Source organism: Odocoileus virginianus, chromosome 24 (genome assembly GCF_023699985.2).
Source record: "Odocoileus virginianus isolate 20LAN1187 ecotype Illinois chromosome 24, Ovbor_1.2, whole genome shotgun sequence".
In the NCBI taxonomy this organism is placed as follows: domain Eukaryota; kingdom Metazoa; phylum Chordata; class Mammalia; order Artiodactyla; family Cervidae; genus Odocoileus; species Odocoileus virginianus.
Genome location: NC_069697.1, coordinates 28,703,954 through 28,723,492, shown reverse-complemented (window position 1 = coordinate 28,723,492; position 19,539 = coordinate 28,703,954). Strand labels below are relative to the sequence as shown.

The 19,539-nt window shown below is 36.3% G+C and overlaps 1 protein-coding gene across 2 annotated transcripts in view; it reads right to left on the bottom strand.

The window, feature by feature from the left end:
- CCNT1 (cyclin T1) overlaps window positions 1–19,539 on the bottom strand; it is a 40,172-nt gene that overhangs the window by 6,800 nt on the left and 13,833 nt on the right. Inside the window, exons 3-8 of one of the 2 annotated variants that reach the window (XM_070454497.1) lie at window positions 15,035–15,163; window positions 12,882–12,942; window positions 11,425–11,487; window positions 9,939–9,984; window positions 8,601–8,764; window positions 8,366–8,436 (exon numbers count right to left, since the gene is read on the bottom strand). The exons of the other annotated variant lie outside the window; for it this stretch is intronic. Coding sequence (XP_070310598.1) covers window positions 8,366–8,436; window positions 8,601–8,764; window positions 9,939–9,984; window positions 11,425–11,487; window positions 12,882–12,942; window positions 15,035–15,163 — 534 coding nt within the window. The remainder of the gene's footprint in view (window positions 1–8,365; window positions 8,437–8,600; window positions 8,765–9,938; window positions 9,985–11,424; window positions 11,488–12,881; window positions 12,943–15,034; window positions 15,164–19,539) is intronic. 2 annotated transcript variants of the gene reach the window in all.

Sequence of the window (19,539 nt, the reverse complement as noted above, 5' to 3'; positions counted from 1 at the left end):
AGAAATGTCTAGGAGAAGGCTCAGAAAAGAGAAGTCCATAATTTTACACATCAGGCTAATCTTCAGCACAGAGATATCCCTCAAAATCAAGCCACCAGCCCAAATATACAAAAAGAAAAAATAAACCCCAGGAAAGCGAAGGAATCTGATTTCCAGAGTTACCATGTTATTAGATTCAAACATTCAATCTTCAACAACAACAAAAAATCATATATAAAGAAACAAAAAGTACAGCCCATTTGAAAGGGGAAAAAAATCAACAGAAACTGTCCTGAAAAAGACCCAATGGCAAATCTACTAGGCAAAGACGTTAAAATAACGGCCTTAAAGATACTTAAGGAAACGAAGCGGAAAGTTAAGAAAACAACATGTTAACAAAATGAGATAGAGATTTAAAAAGAAAATTAAAATTTTTAAAGAAACCAGAAAGAAATTCTGGAGCTGAAAAGTACAATAACTGAAATGAAAATGCACTGGAGGGTTTCAAAGGCAGATCTGAACAGGCAGAAAAATCAGCAAACTTGAAGACAGCACAATGGAAATTATATCAAGTCTGAGGAACTGAAAGGAAAAAACAAAAAATTAGAGTACTATAACTTTAGGATGTTCAAGATAATCCCATGATACATACAAAGAAAACAGCCTGGAATACAAAAAACAAGCAAGAAAGTTTAAAATTTTTCACTGTGAAAAATCAACTAAGTACAAAAAACAGTAATGCAGGAAATGGACAAAAAGCTCTAAAGCATACAGGCATACTTGTGGAGATGCTGTGGGTTCAGTTTCAGACCATGTCAATGAAGCTAATATCACAATAAAGTCAGGGAATTCCCTGGTAGTTCAGTCGGTAAAGAATCTGCCTGCAGTGCAGGAGACCCGGGTTCAGTCCCCAGCTTGGGAAGATACCCTGGAGAAGGAAATGGCAACCCACTCCAGTATTCTTGCATGGAAATCCCATGGACAGAGAAGCCTGGTGGGCTACAGTCCACAGGGTCGCAAGAGTCGAACAGATTGTGCATCTAAACCATCACCACCATAATAAAGCAAGCACCAAAAAATTTCTCATTATCCAGTACATATAAAAATTATCCTTATATTAAGTCTATTAAATATGCAACAGCATTATTAAAAAAAGAGCATATACCTTAATTCAAAATACCTTATTGCTAAAAAATGCTAACCATCATTTGAGTTTTAGTAGTAATATTAAGGATTACTGATGGCATATCACCATGATAGGAATTTCCAAAATGTAACAGACACAAAGTAAGCAAATACTATTGGGAAAATGGCACAAACAAAACAAAAAAGCAAGGCTGCCACAAACCTTCATTATAAAAAGTGCAATATCTGCAAAGTGCGATAAAACTAGGTATGCCTATAAAAAAAAAAACACTGTGACAGAAGTAAGTCTCTCCTTATCTGTAATTACTTTAAGTGTAAGTGGACTAAACTCTTAAAGAAAAGACAGACTTGTAGAATGGGTAAAAACATATGCTCAAACTCCAACTTACAGTTATCTATATGCCACTGAGATCCAAAGACCCAAACAAGCAAAGTGAAAGGATGGAAAAAGAAATACAATGCTAACAGTAACCAGGAGAACATGCATGGCTATTGTAAGAGCAGACAAGTAGACTTTAAATCAAAAAAGGTTTTAAAAGACAAAGAAGGACATTATATATGTTAAAAGGCTAGGTACAGAAGTAAGACACACCAGTTATAAACATTTACATACTGAGTGACAGGCCATCAAAATATATGAGGCCAAAACCTAAAAGAATTCAAGAAAAATAGACGGCTTTACAGTAATAGTTGAAGACTTCAATACCCCCTCACAATGATAGATCAGACAGAAGATGAGGAAATAGGACTTAAATAAACTAACTAGATCCAACAAATATATACAGAACACTCTCCCCCAAATCAGCAGCATACATTCTTTAAGTGCATATGAGACATTTTCCAGGACAGACCATATATTAGGCCACAAACTTAATCAAAAGATTTTTAAAAACACATATCACACTAAAAATCAAAACGAGATAAAAGTTAGTGAAAACTGGGGGAAAACAATCACAAATTGTGGAAATTAAACCAATGGATCAAAGAAATCAAAAGGGAAATGAGAAAATACTTAGAGAAAAAGGAAAACAAAAGTACATTTCAAAACAAGAGATGTAGCAAAAGTGGTGCTAAGGGAGAAATTTACAGCTATAAACACACTAAAATCAGGAAACTAAAATCCCACAAGCTGTGAAACACAAAAACAAATCAACAAACATATCAAAATAACAAACTGACAATTTAAGGAACTAGAAAAAGAGGAACTAAACACAAAGGTAGCAGAGAGAAAGATACAATAAAGATTAGAGCAGAGAATAAAATGGAGAAAAGAAAAATAGAGAAAAATCAAAAAACAAAATTTGGGGACTTCCCTGGTGGTCACGTAGTTAAGAATCTGCCTGTCAATGCAGAGTACACAGGTTCACTCCCTAGTCCAGAAAGATCCCACATGACATGGAACAATTAAGCCCATGCACTACAACTACTGAGCACAGGCTCTAGAGTCCGTGACCTTAACTACTCAGCCTGTGTGTTCCCACTCCTGAAGCCTGCACACGCAGAGCCCGTGCTCCACAGCGAGAGAAGCCACCACAAGAAGTAACACCAATCCTTTCCAAACTCTCCAGAAAATAAGAGGAGGAATACTTCTCAACTCATTCTATGAGGTGAGCATCACCCTGATACCAAAATCAGACAAAAACACTGTAAGAAAGGAAAACTACAGGCCAATATCCCTTAAAAATAGATAAAAAATCATCAACAAAATACTAGCAAAATGAATTTGACAGCCTATTTTAAAAACTACATATCATGACCAGGTGGGATTTATTCCTGGAATATAAAGACAGTTCAACATACGGAAATCAACTGATATAATATGTCACAAAAAGACACAATGAGCACGTACACAAGCACATCACATAACCAGAATGAAGGGGAAAAAAAACAACACATGATCATCTCAATTCATGAAGAAAAAGCATCTGACAAAATTTAACACACTTTCAAGATAAAAATACTCAACAAACGAGGGATATAAGAAAACTATCTAAATATAATAAAAGCCATATATAAAAAACCCACAGTGAATATCACATTCAATGGAGAAAGAGTGAAAGCTTTCCTTAATATCAAGAATAAGGAAAGGATGGATGCTCAGTTTCAACACCTGCATTCAACACACTTCTGGAAGTCCAAGCCACAGCAATCAGGTAAGAAAAAGAAATAGAAGGCACCAAATTGGAAAAGAAGTATTATTATCAGTCTGTAGATGACATGAGCTTATATGTAGAAAACTCCAAAGATTCCATCAAAAAATTATTTTTTCTAATTCTATTAAAATTAATCAATGAATTAGGCAAAGCAGCAGGATAAATAAAATTCAGTTACAGTTCCCTGAATGAAGAGTAAACAATCTGAAAAGGAAACTATATGAAAACAATTCCATTTACAACAGCATCAAAAAGAACAAAGTACTTAGAAATTACCATGTAAAAGAGTTGCATGGGCTTCCCTAGCAGCTCAAGATGGTAAAGCATCTGACTGCAATGCAGGATACCGGGGTTCAATCCCTAGGTTGGGAATATCCCCTGGAGAAGGAAATGGCAACCCACTCCAGTATCCCTGCCTGGAAAATCCCACGGACAGAAGAACCTGGTGGGCTGTACAGTCCATGGGGTCACAAAGAGTCTGACACGACTCAGCGAATAACACACAAAAGACTTCAACAATGAAAACTGCAAGACACTGGTGAAAGATATTATGGAAAACATAACTGGAAACTCATCCTGTGTTCTGGATCCAAACATTAATTCAAACATTAGTATTGTTAAAATGTGCATACTCAAAGCAATGTATAGATTCCTGCAATCCATGTCAAAATTCCAATGACATTTTTTTCAGAAATAAAAAACCCATCCTACAATTTATAGGGAATCTCAAAGGACCCTGAATAGACAAAACAATCTCGAAAATGAAAAACCAATAGAACAGACTTTTGGACCCTGTGGAAGAAGGCAAGGGTGAGATACTCTGAGAGAATAGCATTGAAACAAGTATACTATCAAGTTTGAAACAGATCGCCAGCCCAGGTTGGATGCATAAGACAAGTGCTCAGGGCTGGTGCACTGGGAAGACCCAGAGGGATGGGATGGGGAGGGAGGTGGGAGGGGGGATCAGGATGGGGAACACATGTAAATCCATGGCTGATATCATGTCAATGTATGGCAAAAACCACTACAATACTGTAAAGTAATTAGCCTCCAACTAGTAAAAATAAATGGGGAAAAAAAAAAGAAAAACCAAGCAGGAAGACTCACATTTCCTGATTCCAAAACTTACTACAAAGCCACAGTAATCAAAACAATGGGGTAATGACATATAGATAAACGGAACATTAGTCCAGAATAAACCTTGTCATACATGGTCAAATGATTTTTGACAAGGGTGCCAAGACCATTCAATGGGGAAAGGACAGTTTTTTTCAACAAATGATGCTAGGAAAACTACACATCCACATGCAAAAGAATGAGATTGGACCCTTACCTAATACCATATACAAAAATTAACTCAACACAGATTAAAGGATCCAAATCTGAGATCCGAAACAATAAAACTCATATACCCTGAGAAAACCATAATTCTAAAAGACATATGTACCCCAATGTTCAATGCAGCACTATTTATTTACAATATCCAGGACATGGAAGCAACCTAGGTGTCCATCGACAGATGAATGGATAAAGAAATTGTGATACCTATATACAATGGAATGTTACTTAGCCACAAAAAGGAATGAATTAGAGGCAGTTGAACTGTAGTGAATGAACGTAGAGCCTGTTATACAGAATAAAGTAAGTCAGAAAGAGAAAAAAAAATATCATATATGAATGCATATATATGGAATCTAGAAAAATAGTATTGATGATCCTATTTCCAGGGCAGGAATAGACACAGAGTACAGACTTGTGAACAGAGAACTTCCCCTTATGGGGGAAGGAGAAGGTAGGATGAATTGAGAGTAGCACTGAAATATAAACATTATCATGTGGAAATAGTGAAAGATTTTATTTTCTTAGGCTCCAATATCACTGCAGATGGTGACTGCAGCCATGAAATTAAGATGCTTGCTCCTTGGAAGAAAAGCTATGACAAACCTAGATAGTATATTAAAAAGAAGAGACATCACTTTGCCAACAAAGGTCTGTATAGTCAAAGCTATAGTTTTCCCAGTAGTCACGTACAGATCTGAGAGTTGGACCATAAAGAAGGCTGAGTACCAAAGAATTGATGCTTTTGAATTGTGGTGCTACAGATTCTTCAGAGTCCCTTGGACGGCAAGGAGATCAAAGCTGTCAATCTTAAAGAAAATCAACCCTAAATATACATGGGAAGGACTGATGCTGATGCTGAAGCTCCAATACTTTGGCCACCTGATGCAAAGAGCCAACTCAAAGGAAAAAACCAACGCTGGGAAAGATTAAAGGCAGGAGGAGAAGGGGACAACAGAGGATGAGATGGCTGGATAGCATGAATGGACACAAGTTTGAGCAAACTCCAGGAGATAGTAAAGGACAAGGAAGCCTGGCATGCTGTAGTCCATGGGGTTGCAAAGAGTCAGACATGACTTTGCAAGTGAACAACAACAATGGCTGGTTCCCTTGTTACAAGGCAGAAACCAACACAACACTGTAAAGCAATTATCCTCCAATTTAAAAAAAATACAACTCTTAGAAGAAAACAAGAAACAAATGGTTCACAACATCGCATTTAGCAATGACTTCTTAGATATGACAGCGAAGGCCAGGTGACCACACCCCTCCCCAAAAATGACTCCATGGAAATATTTAAATTTTGTGCATCAAAAGACACTATCTGGAGTAAAAGGCCCACACATAATAGGAGAAAATATTTGTAAATTATATATCTGATGAGAGATTAGTATCCAGAATGTGCAGAGAACTAAAACTCAACAACAAAAAAACCAAACAACCCAATCTGAAAATGGACAAAGGACTAGAATAGACATTTCTCCAAAGAAGATACACAAATGGTCAATAAGAATATGAAAAATACTTAACATCATTAATTATTAGGGAATTGAAAATCAAAGATCACTTTACATCCTTTAGACGGCTACTGCCAAAAAAAAAAAAAAAAAAAACGTTAACAGCAAGTGTTAACAAAGACGTAAAGAAATTGGAACTCTGTGAACTGTTTGGTAGGAATGTAAAATGGTACAGCCAGTATGGAAAACAGTGCAGTGGTTCCTCAACAAAATAAAAACAGAACTAGCATATGACCCAGCAACCCTACTTCTGGGTATGTACCCAGAAGCAGGGTCTCAAAAGAGATACTGTACACCAATATTCATTGTAGCATTATATACAAAAGCTAAAATGCAGAAGACACAAACCAAATGTCTCTTGATGGAAGAATGGATAAATAAAATGTGGTACAAACACACAAAAGATTATTCAGCCTTTTAAGAGAACAATTAAAATTCTACAATATGATACAACATGGATAAACCTTGAGGACTTGCTAATTGAAATCAGTCAGTCAGAAAAAAACAAATAATGTATGATTCCACTCACATGAGGTTTACAGGTACTAACAACAGTCTAAATAATGAAATATAATTGTGGCGGTCAGGGAATAGACAATCATTGTTAATGGTTATAGAGTTTTAGTTTTAGAAAATGAAGTTATGGAGATAGATGGTAATAATGACTGCAGAACAGTATGCTGCTGCTGCTGCTAAGTCACGCTAGTCGTGTCCGACTCTGTGCAACCCCATAGACGGCAGCCCACCAGGCCCCATCACTGGGATTCTCCAGGCAAGAACACTGGAGTACAGTATAAATGCATGTAATACCTATATACTTAAAAATGGCTAAGACAGTAAATTTTATGTTATTTGTATTTTACCACAATTTAAATTTTTATGAAAATTTTAAAAAGAGGAAATTCTGCTATTTGCAACAACACAGATGAACCTGGAGGACCTTTTGCTAAGTAAAATAAGCCAGACACAGAAAGACAAGTATTATATGATCTTACTTATGTGAGGAATCTAAAATAGTCAAACTCGTAGACAGTAGAATAGTGGTTTCCAGAGACTGAGGGAAGGAGGAAACAAGGACATATTAGTCAAAGGGCAAAAAGTTTCAGTTACACAAGATGAATATATGCAAGAGACCCTCTGTACAACATAGTACCCATAGTGAAACATGTAATACTCTGGGAATTCTCTGGTAGTCCAGTGATTAGGACTCGGTGCTATCACTGCCAGGGTCCCAGGTTCTAATACTGGTCATGAAGATAGGGGCTTCCCAGGTGGCGCAGTGGTAAAGAATCCACCTTCTACTGCAGGAGGTGCAAGAGATGTGGGTTCAGTCCCAGGGTCGGGAAGATCCCCTGGAGAAGGAAATGGCAACCCACTCCAGTATTCTTGACTGGAAAATTCCATGGACAGAGGAGCCTGGTGGGCTACAGTCCACGGGGTCACAAAGAGTCAGAAACAACTGATCACATACACACACACAGGAAACTAAGATCCCACTACAAGGCAATAAAAATAATGAAGTTGTATTCATTCATGACCATTCTTGTCTTATGATTAGTTAGTCTAAACTCTAGAAATTTTGGTAAAGTTTTACACGAAAGTAAAAGGTAAGAATTGTGTCCTCTCAAATCTCCTTTGAACCCTAGGCAAACTCATTTTCTATAACTCAACTTAAGAGAAAGAAATTAAGCATCCTGTCTAGAATTCTCAGAAATGCAAGGAATACTTTTAAGCTTTCTGACACTGAAAAAAAAGAGAGAATAATTTCATTAATCATAGATAAGGCTTTCAAGAATACCCAAAATAGAACTTTGAACTGTGATCTATATAAAAACAAAATTCTAAAATCCATTTAAAATCAAGTAATGTCAAAGATAAAATTACAATACCAGCTCTAACCACCTAACTCTGTATCTTTCCTATATAAGCAGCCAAAATTCTATGTCTCAGAAAAGCCAAATTTTCCCCCTTAACACTCTCTACACACAAAAAAAATACTCAACCAATGTTGCTGACCAAATGACTAAACCACGAAGAGTTGCAAAACACAAAATAAATCCTGCTGTTACCTACATCAATGGATTTCTGAGCCAGTATCCCAGCTATGAAGTTGAAATCATGACTACTGCATAACTATAAAAAAGGGAAATTCCAAACCTAGGGTACATATCCAAATACATATCTGGTATCTCACTGGTGCAGTCAAAAGAAAGTGACAGCAATAATTCTTACCCTCCAATTCCAAATTCGTTTGAGCCTGTTGGGGGTTTTCTCCAGAATCTGTAGAAATTCATGCGTCAGTTCTACAAATGAAATTAGAACATTTAAGAAAAACTCAGAAAGGCAGAAGTAATGAAACAAGAATAACCTCAACTAACTGTATTCATCTGAAATCAAGTCACCTTTGGCCAGATATGTGACAGATCAAGAACAAGTGCTTTTCAAGGTCCCTTACTCTAAAACTTACCATCTAAAAGTTCCAAGGTCACAGTGGCGTCAACATACTCCCACCAGTGCTTCCCATCAGTTGAGACTGGGATCTCCCAGTTGGACCACTTGCAAGCCAGATGAATGCAGACACAGGCCACCACAGGAGGTGTGTACTGCAGGCTAAATGTGGTCAAATGCAGGCTGACATCAGAGGGAAGGAAACAAGAGAGTATCATGAGCTCTCCATTCTGAACCCAAAGTTAAAAAACTCTCCATTATTAAAAAAAAAAAAAAAAAAGTAAAAAAAAAAAAAAGATAAAAACACTGGAGAGCAAGAAAGGCAAGAAATAGCCAGAGCTCTGATCCAACACCCAACCTAATCTTTCCATTAACCCATCTGCTCAGGTAACAACTTTTCTAATTTTTTTGACTATACATCATTTAATCCACACACTGATGAAGGACCGGAAAAAATAAAAACAAAAATAAAAGACTGAGTACTCAGTTTTTTTAAATAAGGATTAATCATCCTGAGAAGAAGTTCCGAAGATAAGAAAAACTTTAAGACTTTTAATATGTACAATCCCTAAATCAAATACTTAAGGAACTATCCTAAAAATTATCTTACTTCTTGCCAGTCATAGGTCTGGTCTCTTTTAAATAATGAATAGATAATCACTCTCTCAAGTGTGAATATGCTTGATAGTTTATTTTTAAAATCTCTCCCATCAGGCTATAAAAATGAACTTCTTAGCCTCGACGGTCATTAGAAGTATCTTTGGTTTCCAAGAACTACGCAGTAGATCGGAGATAAGAATGAGCAAATCATTTGGTAATACAAGTTATGTGTTAATTTTTTTCCTTAAAAAGGGAACGAAAAAGAAAAAATGTCACAACTCTTTGCACATGTATGTGCCCATTTATCTGGGAGTGAGTGAAGACAAAAAGAACCTTTTAAAATACCACAATTATAGCAGAATCCTCTAAATCAGCTTTCAGTCACCGACTGGCAATGAAATCCAAGTTTAAATAAACTTTCAGAACTATGCTTTTGGATATTTTAATGCAAAGTAACAAATGCAGAATTAAGTTGGCTATCAATCAGACACAAAAATATTGTATCACCTTAACAAGTTTAAAAAGCAGCATGGAAATTTTAAGGCACGCATGACAACTGTGCAGAAAAATCAACATTTACCATGGACTTGTCTATAACACATTCTATTAATATCAGAGATCCTTGACTAGATCTTTGGCTTCTAATTTACTAAGTGCCAGACCTATCATCTTTCCAAATACCCAACAAAAAGTGACAATTCCAACCCAAGTAAAGTACTACCCCAAAAAGAGAAGAGAAAAATATTAAAATATAAACCTGTTGGTTGCCATGAAGTAAGAAGTTTGTGCTAAGTCCTTGCTTGCTAAAAAAAAAAGGGGGGGGGGGAATTATTAGTTTCATTCATTCCCAATAATTATTTAGTAAGCATTTAATATTCGCAAGGCAGAGAATACAGTGGCAAATGAGACAGACATGGTCTCTGACTACCTGATGTTTATATTCCACTGTGAAATGAAACAGTTTAAGTGATTTTTAATTATATTAACAATTATGCTGCTTCCAGACTTAGGGACTTAAGCTTTATTCTGCACACCTAGTATATGAGTTACATATTTAAAATGCAATTCCTGAGCATCCTCCCTAGAGTCTAACTCAACACTTTTGGAGAAGGATGTAGAAACAATGAGCATTTTTAACAAGTAACTTAGAGTTCCTGATATAAGAGTCCATTGAGAAATTCTAAGCTAGGGGATGAACTTATCTGGAGGCAAGATCAGAAGACCTTTATATATTTGGAAAAAATTAGCAAATGACATAATTATTTAAACATATTACAATAAAAAAATTCCTCCTTCAAAAAAATTTGTTTGGGTGACAAAGCAAATTTTAATCTTCCTTAGATGAAATATTACTGTATTTAACCCATCTCTGTTTAACACTAAGCTTGCTCAATGTAAACCTTTTAATGCTCTCAAAATATAAAGAAATCAAAAAACTCCTGCGTTTTCAGATGAAACACATGATAAGGCCAATTATCAGTGAAAGTCTACAAAACAAGAAATTGCATTTAAATGTACAATAGTATTTAAGATATTCTTTCTTGATACTACTATTTGAATAAAAAGAAAAACTAGGTTTAACGCAATCATGGCTACTAAAGTTAAATTAGAATAAAAAGCAAGTCTGCCAAGGAATTAACAATGATGAAAGTTCAAATCAATTCTACACAGCCTTCTGGGTGGCCTTTAACAGTGCCCAGGACAATCAACCCTAGAATCAAATTAAGGTTACTTCCCTGGTAGCTCAGACCATAAAGCAACTGCCTACAATATGGGAGACCGGGGTTCGATCCCTGGGTCGGGAAGATCTTCTGGAGGAGGAAATGGCAACCCACTCCAGTACTCTTGCCTGGAAAATCCCATGACTGGAGAAGCCTGGTAGCCTACAGTCCATGGGGTCACAAAGAGTTGGACACAACTGAGAGACTTCACTTTCATTTTCACTCCCAAGACATCCTTAAAATTGCTATTGGATACTTTGATTTTAGTGACTTTTCAAAATCTGCCTCCAGCTTTGATAAACAAGAAACTAACTCACTTTATCCGGATATCATCTAAAAACACTACAAGAACTTAACAGAAAAGCTCAAATCACTCATTTTGAAATTAAAAAGCCAGGTAGGTTTTTTAATTTAAATTTTGGTCAAAGCAGCTGTATTATGTATTAGCCCACAGTAAATCTTAGCCTCTAAATGGTAAAACAATTTAAGATAGCATCTCAAGTTGGGATTGGGATTCCTTACCTCGAACAAGTTGAGTGCACTTTACCACATGTGTATGTGGGTGATCAATTGTTAGTTCAAAGCCTAAAAAAAAGTAACTGGTTAAAAAGCTAGATACTCGGAATATTTTATACTGCTTTTATCTGAGTCATCATTGAAGGATTCTCTCATTTTCTGGTCCCAAAGCTGCCTATTGAGAGGCTGAGAGTCACATAAAGTATGCAGCACACTCTTAAGATTATCTTCAAAGGCACCACTCAGATAATAAAGTTAATGTCGTCTCAAGGTCCCTGAGCTATCAATAACATCTGAATACAAAGCATGTTCTTAGGGACAACAGAATATATGATTGGAAAAGAAGCAGTTACATAATGATTATCTCCAGAAGCTTAACTGTTAGAAAACATTTTTAAAACCTATTCCTCTCTTACCTCAGTCTTCTTCCTTTTCATCATCTCAATCATCATTAAGTACTGATCATTTTATCTAACTCTAAATGATCTTAACCAAAATGTAGTATGTCTATAAAAATTTTTGAAGAAGTTTCCTTTTGTGTATGTAAATAAAATTATCTAGTACGAGTAAAGAAATTCTAGGGAATTCCCTGGCGGTCCAGTGTTTAGGACTCCACACTTGCACTGCCAAGAGCCTGGCTTCAATCCCTGTCAGGGAACTAAGATCCCACAAGCTATGTGCAGCACGCCCAAAAAATAAAAATAAAGTCTGAGGCAAACTGATTAAAAAAAAGAAGAAAATTCTATTGCAAAATTTACTTGATGCAAATTATTCTACAAGCACAACTGATTCTTACAAGTTAGATTTTACAGGTTTCCACATTAAAATATTAATAAAAATGTACCCCACCAGAAAAATACCATTGTCCCCTAAAGTATGGTTACCTTGAATATAACTAATTTAAAGTAAAAATTGGCAGAAACTAATTTCAGAGACAAACTTTGAAGAATTGTGTGTATAGGTATATATGCAAAAACTACAGGCTGATCAGCAACTTTCCAACATAACTCATGAAATACTCTCCTAGCTAAAGAGAAAAATGACAGCCCAAAAGAACAATTCAATTTAGCTTGAATTCTTCCATTTCCACTCTACTGTTTTGAACACTGATTACCAATTTTAAAAACAAATACTGTTATCTAAATATAAGGACAGACCATAAAAACTCCTGGAAGGAAAAAAGTTATTTAGATAGTTTCTGCCATTATTTACCAGAAAGTTAAAAACTGCCAAATCTTAGCAAGCAAATCATGAATCCTAGAATAAAAACAAGCAGAAAAACTCTGCTAATGGCTATCTCAAAGATCGGTGGTGCCTTCATTCTCTCTGTGGCAGGTTAAGCAATCTCTACAATGTGCAAAAACCTTCCCAAGAAATTCTCTTCCTGTTTCCTATTTTGCAAATTAGAAAAACATTATATTGCATACATATTTCTTTAATGGTTTAAAGGAAAATAACCTTACCTAAAGTCTGCAGAATTATGCTTTCTAGTATCACCAGATCTTGAACCTGCTGCAGGTAAGCCTGCAGGTGTAAGAAGACACATAAATTATTCCCTAAAAACACACAGTATATAACAAAGTGTAGACAGTTCTATCATTAACAATCTCCAAAGGAAACCAAAGCCACAAAAGGCAAGGGTGCAGTTATGAGGGAAAGTAGGAACTGAAATTAATCCTTATCCCTAACAGATTCTCCTTTAAAAAAAGAAACAGATAAATAAGCAAACAATGTCACTTTATTTATAAATGGCTACAGAATAAACACCGGATATCTGGTTCATTTTCAGACCGACATTTTAGATTATAATGTTCATATGATACAGATTAAAAACTTTTTTAAAATTAAAATATTAACATACCTTTTTTTAATATCCTCAAAACACACTGCTCAACCTTCCCACAGTACTGTACACACTCTCAAACATTTGATTCCTGTTAAACTTTCCTTTTAGAGTAATGCTAGATTTTTAAAATTCACAGAGGAGTTCACAAGAAAATGGAACAAACAAAATTCCTTCAGATTTGTACAGCCATTACTGTGGCCACTATCCATACATGGCCATCAAGCATCTGATATGTGCTATGAATGTAGACTACACAGTGAATTTTACAGACTTAGTTAAAAAATGTTAAAAAACACTTCATTAATAATGTTTTTGAATTGACTATATGCTGAAATGACTATATTTTGGGGTTAAACAAAATGCTATATAAAATATGTTTAATTTTAAATTTAAATAAAAATTTAAAATAAATGCTTAATGAAAAGCTTAATTTTAATTACATATGTGACTTCCCTTATATTTTTATTGGACAGATCTAGAGCTCTAGGAGAAATGAAGCTTGAGTCAAGAGTTAAGAGACTTATGTTGCTGCTAACTTTCCACTAAACTTTATGATCTTGAGTGAGTCCAATAAGGATGTAAACTATGGTAGCTCTCCTTTCCAAATAATGAAGAAAATATCTTCTCCGAGTCACCTCATAAGACAGACTCAGGTGAGAAGTCATATAAATATACTTTAAAGAAAAAAAGTTGGGATTTTACTTCTTATTTCATTAAAATTTTGTTATTTGGTCAACTCTACAGACCAATGGCAGTCAGTAATCTCTAACATAAATAAAAGTACAGACCAACAACTTTTCAACAAAACTACTCTGATATAGCCCAGAGAGAAAATGAAGTCAAAACACTGCTATTCTAAACACTTCTCTCATATAACTAGGAGCTGTGATTCCACAATTCCACTTGTCTATTACGTACATCCACTGTAAAAGACTAATAATGTGGTACAGAAATCTGTAATTTTTCTTCAAACTCATCGCTCCCCAATCACTGAATTCTAAAGCCAGGAGTTTCCCTTCTTCATAAGGTCAAGGAAAGATGGAAGGAGGAGGCGGCGGGGGGAGGACGACGACACGGGACACTTTTGTAGACACAAAGGATAAAGGGGTAAAAGAATATATATCTGAATTATCATCAACAGTATTCTCCTAGCAGAAGAAGGGGAGATGAGCTTTAACTTTTACTTTAAATGATTCTTCAGTGTTTGAGCTCTTTTCTAAGTAATGAGCATACGTGAATTTCTTAAAAAGTTAAACACATAAGTGACAGGATCCATTTTTTAAAAATTCATTAACAAAAATAATGTTCTCCATAGAGATATTTCCAGTAAAAAGCTGGAAATTATCTTGAGAGATAATGGTTAAAATATATGTATGTACATGATGAAATTCTATATCAATATTTAAAGAAAGTAGAGAATTGATGTGGAAATATTTGACATACAGTGAGTGAAAAAAGTAGGTATAAAATATATACATGTACAGCTACTTATAGAAAAGCAGCTGGAAATAGTGGTTCATTTATGCATCTGTGGTACAAATTATACCTAGTTAATATATTTTCTTCTTTTTCTGCATTTTCCAATTTTACCAGAAAAAATATAATTAACTTTAGCCATAAAATTTCTATGACGTTTTTTAAGGAAAAAACAAACACTAAAAGTTCCTTTAACAGTCCACATTGAGATTTCCATAAATCAAAGTTGCAAAACTAAGTTATGATCAACATAAATTAAGAAAAACAGATGTATGCAATTAATCAACCCCCTACCTCACTCCTGGTATCAGGAAGTGATTCCTGTGGATGGAGACAAGTGTGTGCTACCTTGATGACGTGTTCCAATTTTTTTGGCTGCTCCTCTACTTTGGCTGCTAAAAATAAGGCTGCTGGAGCCACAGACTGGATGAAGAGAAAATAAATCATTTTTATTATTTATATCTAGAGCAAGGTAGTTCTAAAAAAGAACTAAGTTTTAAACCAATTTCTTTGCTTACCTCAATTTTCATCACCTCTTGTTATGCTTTCCCTTCTATTTAAAATATCTTCTCCTCTCCTATCCATTAACCCAAGCCCACTTCCTAAATCAATCCTTCAATGAACTCTCATTAAAAGCTACTTTCAAGTAGCCACTAGAAGTAGACAGCTTTCTATTTAAAATGAGATTAAGTTTTATCAAAGCACTCTATATACTTTTTTTTTTTTAAGGATTATTAGGGAAATTAAAATAGAGGTAATCTTGTTCTGGAGAAGGAAATGGCAACCCACTCCAGTATTCATGCCTGGGAAATCCCATGGACAGAGGAGTCTGGCGGGCTCAGTCAGACACGACTTGGCGGTTTAACCACCACCACCAGTCTTGTTCAGACTTCAGAAGTAGGGCAGCAGGCCTCTGACCCGACTTCTGACCTTGCCCGGACTCTGCCTGGACTACATGTCTGCCTGGCAGGCACACCAACGTGTACTATCAAGTCAAGAGGCACTTTAGAGAAGAAAGGGAGTGGGACTTGAAATCTCTAAGCCCCTAAGGGCCTGGCCAGCCCAGTCCCACCTCCAGGATCTAAGAAGTCTTATGACTAACAAGATGAAATAAACAGCATTGTAAAGTTAAAGTAAAACCAGAGCTGCTTTTTTGCTAGCAAACTGATCAAGATATCAGTTTGCAGCATAGGACTATAATAAGAAGGAGCCCCCAAAACTGCAATCTGAAGTCTCACCCGTGGGGTAGATGTACCACCCTGATCTTTTCCAACTGGGCCTCCAGATTGCTGTTAACTTCTCACGGCTGTTCAAGTCTGGATGTAGGTTGTCAGCCCAATTTGGTGTTGTATACACTGTTACACTTCTATTTCTTTTCTTTTAATGACTGTATATTGAAATTAAGTCAAATAATCTTCTACAAAAAAATGAAATTGTTTATTTGTGTGTAACGAGTGGTTTCTTTTGTTAATGAATCCTTCGAACCTAAAACGAAAGTAAAACTTTTGGCAAAACATAAATCAGCGCTGTGAGCAGGATTCGTGAAGCAAAATGCCACTCTTTAAGAAGATATTAAGATTAATGAAGTCTTTATTTCCAGACGGGAAGACCTGCCTTACTTCTTGTTAGCTACTGAGTGGGACATAGCCACTGGATTGTGTGAGAATTGGGACCCGAAATTAAAGAGGGCTGAATCTTCAAAAGTTATTGAATGTTTGCGGCTCTTGCCAACTGACAATGAACAAAAATGTACTGTGACGGATCAGAGATGCTGGATCCTCTCTGCCTACTGTAAGGTTCAAGAAGCCAAATTAAAACTGGTTGAAAAGAAGTCAAAACTGGAGAAAGAATTATGCGACCTGCAAGGTGACTGTCCACGTTACAATGTCAAAAGTACATTTTAGCTGACCAAGTGTCCACTTTCCAGTTGGTAGCTGAAAAAGCTGCTGTAAAGACTGTACAAGCTAAATATTGAAAGGAGCATGGTAAGGTTAACAAAAAGAAGTTCATTCTCAGGAGATGACAGGGGAAAAGAAAGGAGACCAAGAGACATTTTAAATCTCCAACAGAAACTGAAACCGCTGCCTGTCTGGATATATGTGTATGTCTCAGTATTTGTCTTTGTCCTTGGATAACATTGCTAAAGTTAACTTGTAAATGAGCTCTATTTAACTGACTTAAAAGTAAGTGCTTACAAATTAAAGCTAAATATCTAGAAAACTGGCCAAGATAAATTCTAGGAAATGTTTGGTACCAAGACGATATCTGCTATTGAAGATGGTTTAAGTCTGTTGAGTTAATCAGTATAGACATGTCTTAAGAGTCATCATATAATAATCAGTAGAATACTTTCACTGTGTCTAAGCTTAATATAAGCTAAATAAAATCTTACTGATTCCTTTACAAATTTGTCAGCAAGGAAAGTAACTCAATGTGAAGAAATTTTTAAGGAAAGAAAATGTAAATGAGATAAGAGCTTTTAAATTAAACTTTGATTCAGTGGTAAAGAATCCACCTACCAAAGCAGGAGACGCGAATTCGACCTCTGGTCTGGAAGATCCCACATGCCACAGAGCAACTAAGCCTGTGCACCACAGCTATTGAGCCTGTGCTCTAGAGTCGGAATGGCAACTACTGAGCGCTAGCACTGCAACTACTGAAGCCAGCAGACTCTAGAGCCCTTGCTTCACAACAAGAGAAGCCACCACCATGAGAAGCCTGTGCACCGCAACTAGAGACTAGCCCCCACTCGCCACAACTAGATAAAGCCCACACAGCTATGAAAACCCAGCACAGCCAATAAATCAATAAATAAAATTATTAAATAAAGTCTTTTGTCATTATAGTTATGGCTTTATTCTGATGCCTTTGTAAAAACAATTAAAAGACACTTGCTCCTTGGAAGAATAGCTATGATAAACCTGGACAGTGTATTAAAAAGCAGAGACATCATTTTGCCAACAGAGGTCTGTATGGTCAAAGCTATGGTTTTTCCATAGTAGGTCAGGTGGTGCTAATGGTAAAGAATGCAGGAGACTGCCCACAATGCAGGAGACCTGGGTTCGATCCCTGGGTTGGGAAGATCCTCTGGAGAAGGGAATGGCAACGCACTCCAGTGTTCTTGCCTGGAGAATGCCATGGACAGAGGAGCCTGGTGAGCTACAGTCCATGGGGTTGCAGAGTTGGACACAACTGAATGACTAACACACACACACTATGGTTTTTCCAGTAGTCATATGCGGATGTGAGAGTTGGACCATAAAGAAGGCTGAGCGCCAAAGAACTGATGCTTTCGAACTGGTGTTGAAGAAAACTCTGCAGCGTCCTTTGGACAGCAAAATCAAACCAGTCAATCCTAAAGGAAATCAACCCTGAATATTCACTGGAAGGACTGATGCTAAAGCTGAAACTCCAATACTTTGTTTGGTCACTTGATGCAAAGAGCCAACTCACTGTAAAAGACCCTGATGCTGGGAAATTTTGACGGCAGGAGGAGAAGGATGAGACAGAGGATGAGGTGGTTGGATGGCATCACTGACTCAGTGGACATGAGTTTGAGCAAACTCAGGGAGATGGTGAAGGACAGGGAAGTCTGGCATGCTGCAGTCCCTGGGGTGGCAAAGAGTCAGACATGACTTAGCGACTGAATAACAACAACTTTGTAAAAATATCACCTCTTCAACATTTACATAAATCTTTAAGATTAAATTAACTATTAGATAAACAAATTTTGTTATTAACAGTAAGCTGGTATCAGACTGGAACTTGGTTTTCTCTGTTAAGAGAACAGCTTTCTCGGGATGTGGCTTTTGATAACAAGACTATGTGAATTTCTTTGCCTTTAAGTGATTTATATTTGTTTTTAAAATCTTTTGCAACTTTGGTAAAGTAAGTAAATATTATTTCACAATCATCTATGAAGAATGTGGCACACACAGATAAGCTCATTTTGTTTCTACAAAAAATTAATCCTTCATGGTCAGACTTTTGCTATCCTGATGTTCTTAGAACATGGCAACTGTCTACTTCCAAATCAAGGAATTTAAAATGGGTAAACAAAGGCTATAAATCAAACAGTCAGGGCACGGGGAAATCCAAGATGGCTGCTTGACTTTTCCCAGCTCCAAGATAAACCTCATTTTTTGTTTGATGGGACTAAGCATTAACCCTGGCTAGAGGGTTAATGCCTTCACAAAAGAATTGTTTCACTTAATAGTAAATTCTAGTTTTGTTAACTGAGATCTATGTTGACCAAGACCCACTTCCCAGATAGCTCCTTGCTGTTATATTTTATTGCTAAGACATTAAACTGAATTATTCTAAAGTTTATCTCAGTAATCTATCTTTGGATGGAGAGCAGATACCCTGTGAGATCAAATAACCTGTATCAATCAATGAACTATATGCCAACTGGAGCTTATGGAAAAAACAAAACAGAGCCCTTGGGTTTCTAGAACAGGAAATTTCCAGAGGCCAGAAAGAGTTATACTAAGAATAGTCAATTTGCTGAATTATACGCAGTATGTCAGGCTCTAAAACAAAAAATTTAACAGAATGTCATATTTATACAGATTCTTGGTCAGTAGCCAATGAACAGACTGGCCATTTGGCTTCCCCTAAGCATAAAGAATAACTGGCAAATTCACTCCAAAGAGCTGTGGGGAAAGGAATTATGGTCTTACATTTGGGAAACTGTTCAAACTACTACTCTTTCAGTCTTTCATGTAGATGCTCACAGTGTCCCAAATTTTAGGAAACAATGGTGTAACTCCATTAGAGATGAACAAACCCAAATTCAA